This window comes from Syngnathus typhle, linkage group LG7 (assembly GCF_033458585.1).
Source record: "Syngnathus typhle isolate RoL2023-S1 ecotype Sweden linkage group LG7, RoL_Styp_1.0, whole genome shotgun sequence".
NCBI classification, from domain to species: domain Eukaryota; kingdom Metazoa; phylum Chordata; class Actinopteri; order Syngnathiformes; family Syngnathidae; genus Syngnathus; species Syngnathus typhle.
This window is the reverse complement of record NC_083744.1, coordinates 1,775,027-1,788,906: the sequence shown is the minus strand read 5'-3', so window position 1 is coordinate 1,788,906 and position 13,880 is coordinate 1,775,027. Positions and strand designations below refer to the sequence as shown.

General features: G+C 45.2%; 1 protein-coding gene across 7 annotated transcripts in view; it reads right to left on the bottom strand.

Annotated features, from left to right (window-relative positions):
- Positions 1-5,235: 5,235 nt before the first annotated feature.
- Positions 5,236-13,880, bottom strand: part of cdk10 (cyclin dependent kinase 10) — a 137,559-nt gene continuing 128,914 nt past the window's right edge. For 5 of the 7 annotated variants that reach the window (XM_061282211.1, XM_061282213.1, XM_061282215.1 and 2 more), the window contains 3 exons: positions 9,988-10,127; positions 5,549-5,601; positions 5,236-5,464 (listed from right to left, as the gene is read on the bottom strand). In XM_061282211.1, coding sequence (XP_061138195.1) covers positions 5,370-5,464; positions 5,549-5,601; positions 9,988-10,127 — 288 coding nt within the window. In that variant the 3' untranslated portion in view covers positions 5,236-5,369. Of the gene's footprint in view, positions 5,465-5,548; positions 5,602-6,710; positions 6,824-9,987; positions 10,128-13,880 lie in introns of all 7 variants that reach the window. The other 2 variants (XR_009714873.1, XM_061282216.1) reach the window with 2 other exon arrangements.

Below are 13,880 nucleotides of genomic sequence, written 5' to 3'. Positions count from 1 at the left end.
AAGAAACCTGAGCCAAAAGGCAAAGCTCTCAATTTACCGGTCAATCTACACTCCTACCCTCACTTATGGTCACGAGCTATGGGTCGTGACCGAAAGAACAAGATCCCGGATACAAGCGGCCGAAATGAGTTTCCTGCGCAGGGTGTCCAGGCTCTCCCTTAGAGATAAGGTGAGAAGCTCGGTCATCTGGGAGAGTCTCGGAGTAGAGCCCCTGCTCCTCCACGTTGAGAGGAGCCAGATGAGCCGGCTCGGGCATCTCATCAGGATTCCTCCTGGACGCCCCCCTGGGGAGGTGTTCCAGGCATGTCCCACCGTTAGGAGACCCCATGGACAACCAAGGACGCGCTGGAGAGACTTTGTCTCTTGGCTGGCCTGGGAACGCCTTGGGATCCCCGGGATGAGCTGGATGAAGTGGCTGGGGAGAGGGAAGTCTGGGAGTACCTCCTAAAGCCGGTGCCCCCGCAACCCGACCCTGGATAAGCGGAAGAAAATGGATGGATATATGGATGGATGGATGGATATGCTGCCATCCAAGCGACGTCTTTTTGATGGACGCCGCTGTTTATTTCAGCAAGATAATGCCAAGCCACATTCTGCACGGTACAACAGCGTGGTTTCGAAGTAAAAGAGTCCAGGTTCTGCCCTGGCCCACTTGCAGTCCAGACCTGTCTCCCATTGAAAATGTGTGGCGAATTATGAAGCATAAAGTACGACAGGGAAGACACCGGACGGTTGAACAACTGAAGCGGTTCATCAAGCAAAAATGGGAAGAAATTCCACACGAGAAGCTAAGAGAAGTACCGTGATTTTCCATGTATAATGCACAAATTTTAACTAATTTATTGTCCCAAAATATGGGGTGCGCATTATACATGGGTACAACAATTTTTGAAGAAAATCTCCCTCGAAATAAAACTTGAAATCACCTTTCTTCTTGTTTGTTGTCAATCGCGCATCGCATTCAGCCATCCTGCCCAACACACTTCGTCAGTAAAATTCATAATTGACGACACATTGTTTGATGCGATGGTGCAATCCTTGGTCTGTTACTGTCAAGTATTGTTTGATTTTTAATCTCCATCGCAGACCGGATATCATACGGAGGCCGCCATGACAGTATGCGCAGAACGGATGCGCAAGACACGTCAGCTATATAAAGAGCGAGAGTTCAGTTCTCTACCTATGTTTGTTGTCAATCGCGCATCGCATTCAGCCATCCTGCCCAACACAGTCAGTAAAATTCATAATTGACGACACATCGTTTGATGCGATGGTGGAATCCTTGATGGTGTGTTATTGTCAAATATTTTGTTTTTTAATCGCCATCGCAGACCGGATATATAAAGGGCGAGAGTTCAGTTCTCTACCTATTACCGTTTTTTTCTGTGTATAGTGCGCAAAATGTAACAAATTTATTGTCCTAAAATCTGGGGTGCGCATTATACATGGGTACAAAAACTTTTTTAATTTTTTTTTTTTTTAATTTTTTTTTTTTTTTTAATTCCCAATGATCGTCACACACGTAGGGAGGCAATGGGTCCCATTTTTATAGTCTTTGGTATGGTCTTAACTAGGCTGGATGTAATTTCTTTTGTTGGCGTTGATTTCTCCGACTGCCCGTAAACGCACCACCGCGCTCCGTGCGCGCACGGGACAGCAAACGAGCAGGTGATCGAGCAAGCGTCTGATACGAGAGCATTGCGGTCGCATGGAGCGTGTTTGAAGTGAACAGCAGAGAAGAAAGGCAAAGTGTTGTGAAATAAAATGCACAGAACGGATGCGCAAGACACGTCAGCTATATAAAGAGCGAGAGTTGTTTTCTTCTTATTAGTTTCAATTCACAGTTTAATTAGCAGTTTCAATCAGCAAATAACAAAATGCGTATTACAGGTAATATTTTATTTCACACTTTGCCTTGTTCCTTTGGTCTCTGCTGTTCATCCTAAAACACAAAGGCGCTCTTTAAGCAATGCGACAGTGAGCGCCCGGCGCGCTGCGGTTGCGCGACCGCACCAAATTAAGCTCCCTGCGCAGTGCGCTCTGAGGTCCACTTAAATTTTAGAAAGTACATCAGGACTTTAAAAATATCTTCTAAATTTCAGCGACGGCTCTGTCACAATAATCGACCAGCGCGGTGCAGTTGGGCGGTCGGCGGCGCGCTACGGTTGAGCGTTCTCTCTCGCGCTCTCGCTCTCGCACACACGCGCACACACGCACACGCGCACACACGCAAACCGGATATCATACGGAGGCCGCCATTACAGATGCGCAGAACGGATGCGCAAGACACGTCAGCTATATAAAGAGCGAGAGTTCAGTTCTCTACCTAAATCCGTATTACAGGTAATATTTTATTTCACAACACTTTGCCTTGTTCCTTTCTTCTCTGCTGTTCACTTCAAACACGCTCCATGCGACCGCAATGCTCTCGTATCAGACGCTTGCTCGATCACCTGCTCGTTTGCTGTCCCGTGCGCGCACGGAGCGCGGTGGTGCGTTTACGGGCAGTCGGAGAAATCAACGCCAACAAAAAAAATTACATCCAGCCTAGTTAAGACCATACCAAAGACTATAAAAATGGGACCCATTGCCTCCCTGCGTGTGTGACGATCATTGGGACTTAAAAAAAAATAATAATGATAATTAAAAAAAAATTAAAAAAATTCATAAAAATTGGGTGCCTATTATACATGGGTACAAGCTTTTTTGCAGCATCAGCATGCCATTTTTAGGGGTGCGTACTATACATGGGGGCGCACTATACACGGAAAAAAACGGTAGTTTCAATTCACAGTTTAATTAGCAGTTTCAATCAGCAAATAACAAAATGCGTATTACAGGTAACATTTTATTTCACAACACTTTGCCTTGTTCCTTTCTTCTCTGTTGTTCACTTCAAACACGCTCCATACGAACACAATGCTCTCGTATCAGACGCTTGCTCGATCACCTGCTCGTTTGCTGTCACAATGTACCCTACACAAATCCGAAACATTTGTTGCGGCTCCGAGTCACGACGAGGGGCAAGTTTTGGTTTCCAAGGGTGTTTTCATTCCTCTTCAACTTCTCTCCCATACAGACCCGCCTTTTTCACATGTCCGCACGTCACTTTCCTCTTTTTCATTTTAACCTAACTGATCGCGGTGGTGCCTTTCTGGGCAGTCGGAGAAATCAACGCCAACAAAAAAAATACATCCAGCCTAGTTGAGAAATCACCAGAAAGATTACCATGACAATTGTGAACACACAAAGATAATAAATAACTGGAACATCACTCAAATATTGGTGATCCCGTTGAGAGTCTCACATATTTCTTCGGTATCGAGTTTGCTAGCGCATGCGCAGTGATACTGACCGGCAGAATAACATCCGGTTGTTCCCAAAGATGATCTTTTTTCTGAAATGATTTTACGTTTACGGACTTAAATAGGAGTCAAAATTTGGGTGCGTATTATACATGGGTACAGGCTTTTTTCCAGCTATTTGTAGGGTGCGTATTATACATGGGGGCGTATTATACATGGAAAATTACGGTAGTCTTCTCTCTTCCAAAACGTTTGAGGGTTATTAAAAGGAAAGGTGATGTAAACATGCCCTTTCCCAAATTCTTCTGCACGTGTTGCAGCCATGAATGTATAAGTTAATTATTATTTGAAAAATAAAGTAATGTTTATGAGTTTGAGCATTAAATATGTTGTCTTTGTAGTGTATTCAATTGAATATAGGTCAAAAAGGATTTTCAAATTATTGTATTTTGTTTTTATTATAATTTTACACAATTTCCCAAGTTCAACCGAATCCTGTTTGTATTTCGCGGATTTTCAGATATTGCGTGTTCTGGTGGTTCTGGAATGCATCTCCCCTCGATAATCGAGGGATCACTGTACGTATTATTTGCTCAAAGCGTTTACGGCTTCAGGAGGCTAAAACACCAAGTTTGGTTTCCCAAGAAAACAGCACTAAGTGCGAGGGTTTAAACGTGCATGAACATTTATGAAACTTAACACACATATTAGGGCTGGCAAAATCATTAATTATTCATTAGATTAGTGTAATTTTTAAAAAATGGCTCAGTAGCACCCTTGAGAAACCTTTAACAAAGCAGCCGCGTTTGTACGTTTCACCTTGAACAATGAACATTTGGTGGTGTGGTACAGCCAAAGACCTACAAAAACGTCTCTTGAAGCCATTTACTAAATCTAAGAGGAAGTCCACTGTTTTAAATTTATTTTGTCATTTTTGGCTTTTACAGAGGTCATATAGTATTAAAGAAGTATTCCTAGAGGTTTTATCAGTTTCTCATGCTTCATCTAAAGATACTCATGACAAACAATCCAACCAAAGCGTTTTACTTTTTCCAATACTGTTGCTGTGGAAACACACAATTTGCCTAAATAAAAAAAAAAAACACTGATTTTAATGGTCTTAACATTTGTCAAAACATATGAACGTTGGTGCACACATCATACTAGGTACATTATTTGTTACTTCATAAGTTTATTGCACCTAAAAAAAAAAAAGATTAGTTGCGCCCTCTACAAGTTTTTAATGAACGTTTCACCAAGATGTACCAAAACTTGGTGAGATACACACATCTGGGTGTGGTGAAATTTGTCCTCTGCATTTAACCCATCCCCATGTGATTTTGATCCAACCGCTGGGGGAGAGGGGAGCAGTGAGCAGCAGCGGTGCCGCGCTCGGGAATCATTTGGTGATCTAACCCCCCAGTTCCAACCCTAATGCTGAGTGCCAAGCAGGGAGGCAATGGGTACCATTTTTTTATAGTCTTTGGTATAACCCGGCCAGGGTTTGAACCCACAACCTTCCAGTCTCAGGGCGGACACTCTACCACCAGGACACTGAGCTGGTTAAGTCATCCATTTTCTATTCCCTTTGATATTCTGCTTTGCTTTTGGCTTTTCATTGAGGTCATATTTCATCGAAGTAGCTTTTAATCTGATGGACTTCATTTCCAAAAGAATTCCAATTCCTTACTCTTTTTTACTTTTTTCTTTTCAATTACTGGTATGCCAACAAGCCCCAAAGAGCTGCAAGGACCCTTTATAGCTGCTCGCGGCTCTAGTTTATTCTATTGTTTATCTCCATTCATTTTTTTTCACCGTTCCGAGCCACCAGCATAGAGCAGAGTAGCATATACTACAGTCCAGTCCAGTCCAGTCCAGTCCAGTACAGTACAGTACAGTACAGTACAGTACAGTACAGTACAGTGCAAGGTTGGCAGTAAGCATTTTTATTGATTGAATGCAAACCTCTTCAGTGAGTTTAATATTCTAGGCAATGTAAGCAAATCACTCCATTTGCGTGTTGAATAAATGTTGCATGCTGTCTGTTTCAGGTCTTAATCTTGGTTACACTTTGCTGCGTTTTGAGTGGCTCTCTGACTGATAAGCAGCACGTCTGTTTCGATGGTGAGGGAAGGTCGGCATCAGGTCAGGTTCACAAGCTGCACATCACAGAAGAAGAAAAGAAACAAGATTAGAAGACAGGAACGATTTAAAGACATAGTTACATATGAGAGATGACTCACGTAGCGGTTTCTCCTTAAAGTAGGAACTCTCCAAACAATCTTTGGCAATAGCTCTAGAAAACACCACACAGTACATGTAGCATATGAAAATGAACTACTGCCACAGCAGACATAATGGCTGTTGTCACATGGAATGCAATGTAATATTAAGCTTAAGATGTGCAATAAAAATAATTTTAGACTTAAATATTCGGACAGGAATGTTTGGATCAGAATGTGTGGTTAAGTTTGCCTTGTGTTTTGCAGTACTGCGGTTTGTGTTAGTTGGGTTGTGTTTCTAAATATTCAATCCTTACACTATCTAGTGCGATTTCATGAGAGCTTATTGCAAGGCATTTTACATATCGATGGAGGCGGTGGGGGGGGTTAGGGTTAGGGGTGGGGGATGGGTTAGGGTTGGGGCGAGGTACAATCCTCTGATAAAATTAGTGTGGGGTGGCAATTTGTCTTGACCTGTTGGGGTGAGATAAAAATGACGGGGAAAGGGCAGAAACTGTAGCCAGGATATAGAAGCAAGATGCACTGTATTTATTGTACTTGTGTTGCCATCGCACTTCTGGCAACAACAGCACCTACGAGCAGTGAAAGGGCAAAAAATTTAGCTGTATTTTTAGGTTGTGCAGTGGTGCCTTGAGATTTTTCTTTAGTTTTTTGAGATACAAGTCAACACTTGACCAACTTTTTAGGTGAGGTTGGACAGCCGTCAACTTAACAGGTAAGGTGCCATCGCTCTTTCTAAAAACAATAACCCCTTTACCACTGCAGTACCTTTTTGAGTAACTTTTCAATTTACCAGGGTAAAGTGAGTTGGCCCTTTGATTCCACCCCAAAAAAATTTCTACCCGTGTAGCATAGTAAATAGGAGATCACTCAAAAGGAGCGTTGAGAAATAATAGTGACGGGAGGAATCAACAGGAGGAATGTCTGAATTACTGCACGACCCGAACGAGAAGCTCCACTTGCCAGATGGAAGGTCAGGTGTCCTGACAATGACCTGTTGTGAACACACCCATTACAGCAAGCTCAGTCCCCACTTCTGACAGGTATTTAACATGATGGAGGTCATGTGCTGTCAGCGCAAAGTCATCTGATGCACCAAGCCAAGACACTAGCAGGAGGCAGTTAATTTAGGTTGTGGTGCGAGTGGCCGGGGTCGCTCCACCTGTGCCCAGATTTTGCGTTGATCAATTGGGTGCGAAGGGATCCAGCAGATGCTGAGCAGAGGGACCACTTCCACAGGAGACAAGTGGACCAGGTGGACTCATTGAATTGGTCCTTCACAAGGACCAAAATCAAAAGTCAAAGTCAGCTTCATTGTCAATTCCTTCATATGTCAAGACACACAAAGAAACCGAAATTCCGTTTCCTCTATCCCACCGTGACGAGACATAGTACACAATAGACATACAAGTAGACGACACAATGGGTTTGTCATGGTTAGACGGACTGGTGCGAGAGTCACGTAAGGCGTGTATTTTTGCAGTAATTACGCTATTTCCGATGCTAATTATTATTTTGAGAGGATCAATTTGGTGTGTCAACACTGCAATTATGGTGGTTGTGTGTTGTTTTGCCAGACTCAAGGTCAGTATGTGGTTCCCAGCTTACATTATAAACTCCTGCATCTGTTGGTTTCACATTTGACTTTTAGCTTTGCAGCAAGCCAAGTCGTGCAACTGGTTGCTGGTCAGCATCTGAGGGCACAAAGCCAACCCCAAGCCTTGTGTAAAGCTAATGGGTCGGCTAATACACGAGCAGGTTGCTCCTCAATTAGCCCGTTTACTGCTTGATAAGAACTCATGGATGGCGCGTTTGCGCTCTTAGAAGGAGCATCAACTCTAAAAAAGTTTTGTCCATCCCTCAGTCCTCGGCAGACAACATTTTTTTCAGAGGAATCAAAATCAACCAATATTTTTATTTTACATGTGCATCACACGTCAATATCCCCGGATTTTAGCTGGTCCGGCTTATAGTCCGGTGCGGTTTATACTCCGGAAATTATGGTACTCCCCTCCGGACGGCGTTATAGAGCTCTGTACGCTAAACCCAGCAGACACAGAGACAGCTTATTCCCCCAGGCTGTTGCTCTGATGAACTCACACCACTCTTAAGAGTCTCAGAGTCATTACTGTGCAATAACATCCTACTCTCCACGCCTTTTTTGAATTGTCTACACTGTTTGTACTATGTCATCCTGGAAGAGGGACCCTCCCATCTGTGGTCTCTTCTCAAGGTTTTTCATTTCCCCTAGCTGGAGTTTGGAGTTTTTCCTTGCCCTCTTGGGAGTTTAAGATCAGGGGATGTTTGAGAATATTTTCCATTTTTCACATGTCCTGAGTGTTGTTAGTCACCTAAATGTTGAACAGAGGCTGTGATTTACCGAAGTCAAATTCCTTGTTTGGCACGCTCAAACATGGCGAATAAAAACTCTTGAATCTTGAAGAATCAGTGAAAGAATACATTTAAATAAAGTACTAATAAAGAAATTACTAATAAAGAAATCAAAACGGCAACACGGTGACATATCTGAAAATCAGAGCAGAGCTTTAACTCACAAAAACCTGGTGACAGAGGTGAGGAAACGGGAAACACTTCCTTAAAGTCGGCCTTACAAACTTTAAAAGTTAAGATTAGTTGAAAATAGGTGGTGCATCAAAAACTTGCCCCTGTACTTGACTTTTGATCCGCAGTTTGTTGGTGAAAAATGTTTTGCTGAGTCTTGAAATTAGCTGTCAGTCTCTCCGCTGTAGCCACCCGTTCATGTGTTGACTGCTAGTGTAGTTAGTAGGGGTGTAACGATTCATCGATACACATCGATTAATCGATATAATGCTCTACGATTTATTGGCATCGATGCTAAACATAAACATAGATTTATATCGCCGTGTTTGACCTCGGACATTAGACGCGACATTATTTTGAAATCCAGTTAATTGTTGCTTGCTTCCTCTTTCCGGGAGCAGTGCGCGCGGCGTTGTTGTGTTGTGAGCAGAGCAGGCACGTGAAAGGGGAGTTGACAACTAGTACGCGGCTCCTGGGCTGGTGCTATGGCTAGTGTCCAAAAAGACGAGGAAATTTGCTCCCCTTTAGGCTTCAAGTCATTCGTTTGGAAGCACTTTGGATTCCAAAGAAAAGATGGCTCAACGGACAAGACACGTGCAGTTTGTAAATCCTGCCACGCGGTGATCAAATATTCGGGGACCACAAATCTCGCCGCATATTTAAAGAAAAAACACGACATCAAAGTTCAGTGTTAAAATAAGCACTTTGTATACTACAATACTCTTGTAATTTCCTAAAGAGTTTGCAGTACCTTGTTGATTTTGCGTATGAATTGTTATAAATCAGGATATTGTTCTATATTTTTTACTTAAAAAAAAAAAAAAAAAATCGATCGTAGAGCACTATATCGCGATATATCGTGAATGAATCGCAGCAGGCTTTAAGATATCGGCAAATATCGTATCGTAGTTCTTTGTATCGATGTGATATCGTATCATGACAAAACCCGCGATTTACACCCCTAGTAGTTAGCATGCTTCTTAGCAAAGTGACGGGTAATATTGTACTTCTTGAATACTGCAACCGTTTCTTGGCATATCAGACAAACCGGCATTGATCGGACTTCAGTGAAAAAATATATTGTTGTCAACTCTTTTTTTTTTTAAACACTTGGCGCTCAGTGTCCACCTTTCTTTTCCTTGGGCCACTCATTTTGATGGAAGGATTCCAGGGGAAGGTTTGTGGGTCGCTTTGGCGTAAAACTATATCTGAAAGCTCAGCACGCAAATTACGAGAATGTTAACGTTACAGCCAACACTTTGGCACTGATAGAAATAGAGCGCGGAGTGCACCGTGTTCGTACTACCGAGTACGTACACGCACTTGTGAGTGTGCACCAAGCTTTCTGACACGGCCTCCGGGAGTAAATGCGAAGGCGGGCGTTTCTCCATCTACTGGGGAAATGCAGTCATTGCAGGGAAAATGACCCCAAAAAATGTTTAATAATACAATTTATCCAGGTTTGGCAGGCCGGATTAAACGGCCCCGTGGGCCGGATGCGGCCCGCGGGCCGTAGTTTGCCCATGTCTGGTCTAAAATGTCAATCATTCACTGCTGACAGAGTTATGGCAACACATGAATCAATAATACAGTAGCATTTTGTCAGTCGAACTGTTGAGCTAAAGAGAAGTATCTTTATTGGTTGAGAGTAGCATCTGTTTAATACCTGATGATTTAATTGGATAGCCTCAATGAGACCACAACAAAAACGCATGTAGCCTTTTTTAAATTATTCCCTCCTCATTTTTCTCATTAACAGAAATCCATCGTAGCGACGGAGAACTTTAATACATGTAAATAGTTCAAATACTCTGGGTGTCCTAAAACTATCTGTGTAGTGTGTGTGTGTGTGTGTGCACGCTTGCGTACGTGCGTACCTGCGCTGTGGATTGTACATGAAGAGCAGGTTGAGCAGCCTGTGTCCAGCTTCAGACAACCAAGTGAATTTATTCTTTAGATTATTGTAGGGCTGCTTCCTCAAACTGTACTGCCCAATAAGAGGCAGATTAGAAAATCCCTGTGTAACACACAAATGCTTGAATTTAACAAAAACCTAATTACTGGAAGAGTTCATTGCAATAAAAAAATGCAAGAAATTTGCAAAACATTTGCATGCAGATTTATCATAACACAAAAGCAACGAAACCATTTACTGAAATTTCCTGAAATTGCACCCAGTGGCCCTTTATTTGACAGGAGGGCTTTTGTTCAAATTCTTGAGTAAAGCCCAGATCCCACTGAGCTCAAAATAATTAGGGCCTCCTGACGGCTGTGAGGTTTCTATTAAATCTCATTTTTTTATACTTTGATGTATTTCATTGAGCCTGTTGAACGAATTCAACTGAAAATGAGTTGTGGGCAGGGTCACCCATGGCAAAAGGATCATAGGTGAAGGGCCAGACAAAGCACCGCTCATGTACCCCTTGATTAATGAAAATGGATTCCGTTCTCCCTTGCCCGGATGCTGGTCACCGCGGCCGCCCTCTGGAGCCAGGCCTGGAGCTGGGGCTCAAAGCAAATGTCTGGTGGCCGGGCCTTCGCCCATGGGGCCCGGCCGGACACAGCCCGAAAAGGAAACATGGGTCCCCCTTCCCATGTGCTCACCACATGTGGGAGGGGCCAATGGTGTCAGGTGCGGAGTAAGCGGCGGCTTAAGGCGGGGACCTTGGCGGTCCGATCCCTGTCTACAGAAGCTGGCTCTTGGGACATGAAATATCACCTCTGATGTGCGAGGCAAAAAGGTTCCGACTAGACATAGTCAGACTTGCCTCCACACAGATCTTGGGCTCTGGTACAAGTCCTCTTGAGAGGGGCTGGACTCTCTTCCGCTCTAGAGTTGCTTGCGGTGAGAGGGGCCGAGCAGGTGTGGGCATACCTATTGCCTCCTGGCTGGGCGTCTGCACATTGTTCACCCCGGTGAACAAGAGGGTAACCTCCCTCTGCCTCCGGGTGGGGAGACGAGTCCTGACTGTTGTGTCTTTGCACCAAACTGCAGCTCAGAGTACTCACCCTTTTTGAAGTCCTTGGAAGAAGTGCTGGAGAGTGCTCCTTCTGGGGACTCCATCATTCTGCTGGGTGACTTCAATGCTTACGTGGACAATGACAGTGAGACCTAGACAGGTGTGATTGGGAGGAACGCCACCCCCCCCCCCTCTGATCAGAACCCGAGCGGTGTTCTATTATTGGACTTGTGTGCTCGACGTGGATTGTTTATAATATTCAAAATAAGGGTGTCCATGTGTGCACCTGGCACCAGGACACCCTAGGCCGCAGTTTGATGATCGACTTTGTAGTCTCCGATGGTGGAGGGAAGATGCCGGACCCAAACGTACTGTGAGGGTCTGCTAGGAACGTTTGACAGAATCCCGTGTCAGAAAGAGCTTCAACTCCCACCTCCGGCAGAGCTTTCCCCACATCCCGGAGGAGGCGGGAGACATTGAGTCTGAGTGGACCATGTTCCGTGCCTCCGTTGTTGAGGCGGCCAACCGGAGCTGTGCCCGTAAGGTGGTCGTGCCTGTCGTGGCAGCAACCCCCAAACCCGCTGGTGGACACCGGCCGTAAGGGATGCCGTCAAGCTAAAGAAGGAGTCCAATCGGGCTGTTTTGGCCCGTGGCACTCCGGATGCAACCGGCAGGTACCAGATGACCAAGCAGAATGCGGCCTCTGCAGTTGCTGAGGCAAAAACCCGGGTATGGGAGAGGTTTGGCGAGGCTATGGAGAATGACTTCCGGGTGGCTTTATGGAAATTCTGGTCCAGTGCACCGTTAACACTGTTTACAGTGGACACGGCATGCTGCTGACCTCGACTCGGGACGTAGTGAATCGGTGGGGAGAATACTTTGAAGACCTCCTCAATTTCATTGACACGCCTTCCATTGTGGAAGCAGGGCCTGGAGACTGAGTTGGACTCTCCAATCTCTGGGGTCGAAGTCGCAGAGGTAGTTAAAAAGCTCCTCGAAGGCAAGGCCCGGGGGGTGGATGAGATCCACCCGGAGTTCTTAAAGGCTCTGGATGTTGTGGGGCTATCCTTGGTTGACACACTTCTACAACATTGCGTGAACATCAGGGGTCAGTGCCTCTGGTTTGGCAGACTGGGGTGGTGACCCCCGTTTTTAAGAAGGGGGACCGGAGGGTGTGTTCAACTACAGAGGAATCACACTCCTCAGCCTCCCTGGTCAGGTCTATTCAGGGGTGCTGGAGTAGAGCGTCCGTCGGGAGGTCGAATCTCGGATTCAAGAGGAGCAGTGTGGTTTTTGTCCTGGCCGTGGAACAGTGGACCAGCTCTCTACCCTCGGCAGGATCCTCGAGGGTGAATGGGAGGGTTAGGGCTCAACCAGTCCACATGTGTTTTGTGGACCTGGAGAAGGCATTTGACTGTGTCGCTCGAGGAGTTCTGTGTGGGGTGCTTGGGGAGTACGGGGTGCCGAGCCCACTGATAAGGGCGGTTTAGTCCCGGTATCATCGATGCCAGAGTTTGGTCCACATTTCTGGCAGTAAGTCGGATTTGTTTCCGATGAGGGTTGGACAAGGCCAAGATTGCCCTTTGTCACCGATTCTGTTTATAACCTTTATGGGCAGAATTTGTAGGCCCAGCTGAGGCGTTGAAGGTGTCTGGTTTTGTGACCTCAGCATTGCATCTCTGCTTTTTGCGGTTCGCAAAGAGTGCGAAGCGGTCGGGATGAAGGTCTGCACCTCCAAATCTGAGACCATGGTCCTCAGTCAGAAAAGGGTGGAATGCCCTCTCCGTGTTGGGGATGAGATCCTGCCCCAAGTGGAGGAGTTCAAGTATCTTGGGGTCTTGTTCACGAGCGAGGGCAGGATGGAGTGTGAGATTGACAGGCGGATCGGTGCAGCGTTTGCTGTGATGCGGACTCTGTAACTGTCTGTCATAGTGAGGAGTTGAGCCAAACGGCGAAGCTCTCAATTTACCGGTCGATCTACGCTCGTACCCTCCTACCCTCACCTATGGTCACGAGCTATGAGTCGTGACCGAAAGAACGAGATCCCGGATACAAGCAGCCGAAATGAGTTTCCTTCGCAGGGTGTCCGCGCTCCCCCTTAGAGATAAGGTGAGAAGCTCGGTCATCCGTGAGGGACTTGAAGTCGAGCCGCTGCTCCTCCACGTTGAGAGGAGCCAGTGAGGTGGCTCGGGCATCTCATTAGGATGCCTCCTGAACACCTCCCCGGGGAGGTGTTCCAGGCATGTCCCACCAGCAGGAGACCCCGAGGGTGACCCACGACACACTAAAAGGACTACCGTTTTTTTCCGTGTATAGTGCGCAAAATTTAACTAATTTATTGTCCTAAAATCTGGGGTGCGCATTATACATGGGTACAAAATTTTTTTTATTTTATTTTCTATTTTTTAATTTTTTATTTATTTATTTATTTTTTTTAAAGAAAGTCATGGTACAACAAAACCAACAACAGGACTGACCGACAAAGTCGTGGAACAAAAAGACAGGGTGACATTACCAAACAGTAACACATGCAATGATCCGACGGTGAGCGAGGGTCAGACAGGACTTAAATACAAAACACGTTACATCGATTGAGGTGACACAGGAAGAGAGGGGTGACGCGAACAGAAACTATGGCAACCTAGACACATAGCAAAACTGGGGACGAGACATGACAAATCTCCCCCGAAATAAAACTCACCTTTCTTCTTGTTTGTTGTCAATCGCGCATCGCATTCAGCCATCCTGCCCAACACACTTAGTAAAATTCATAATTGACGACACATCGTTTGATGCGATGGTGCAATCCT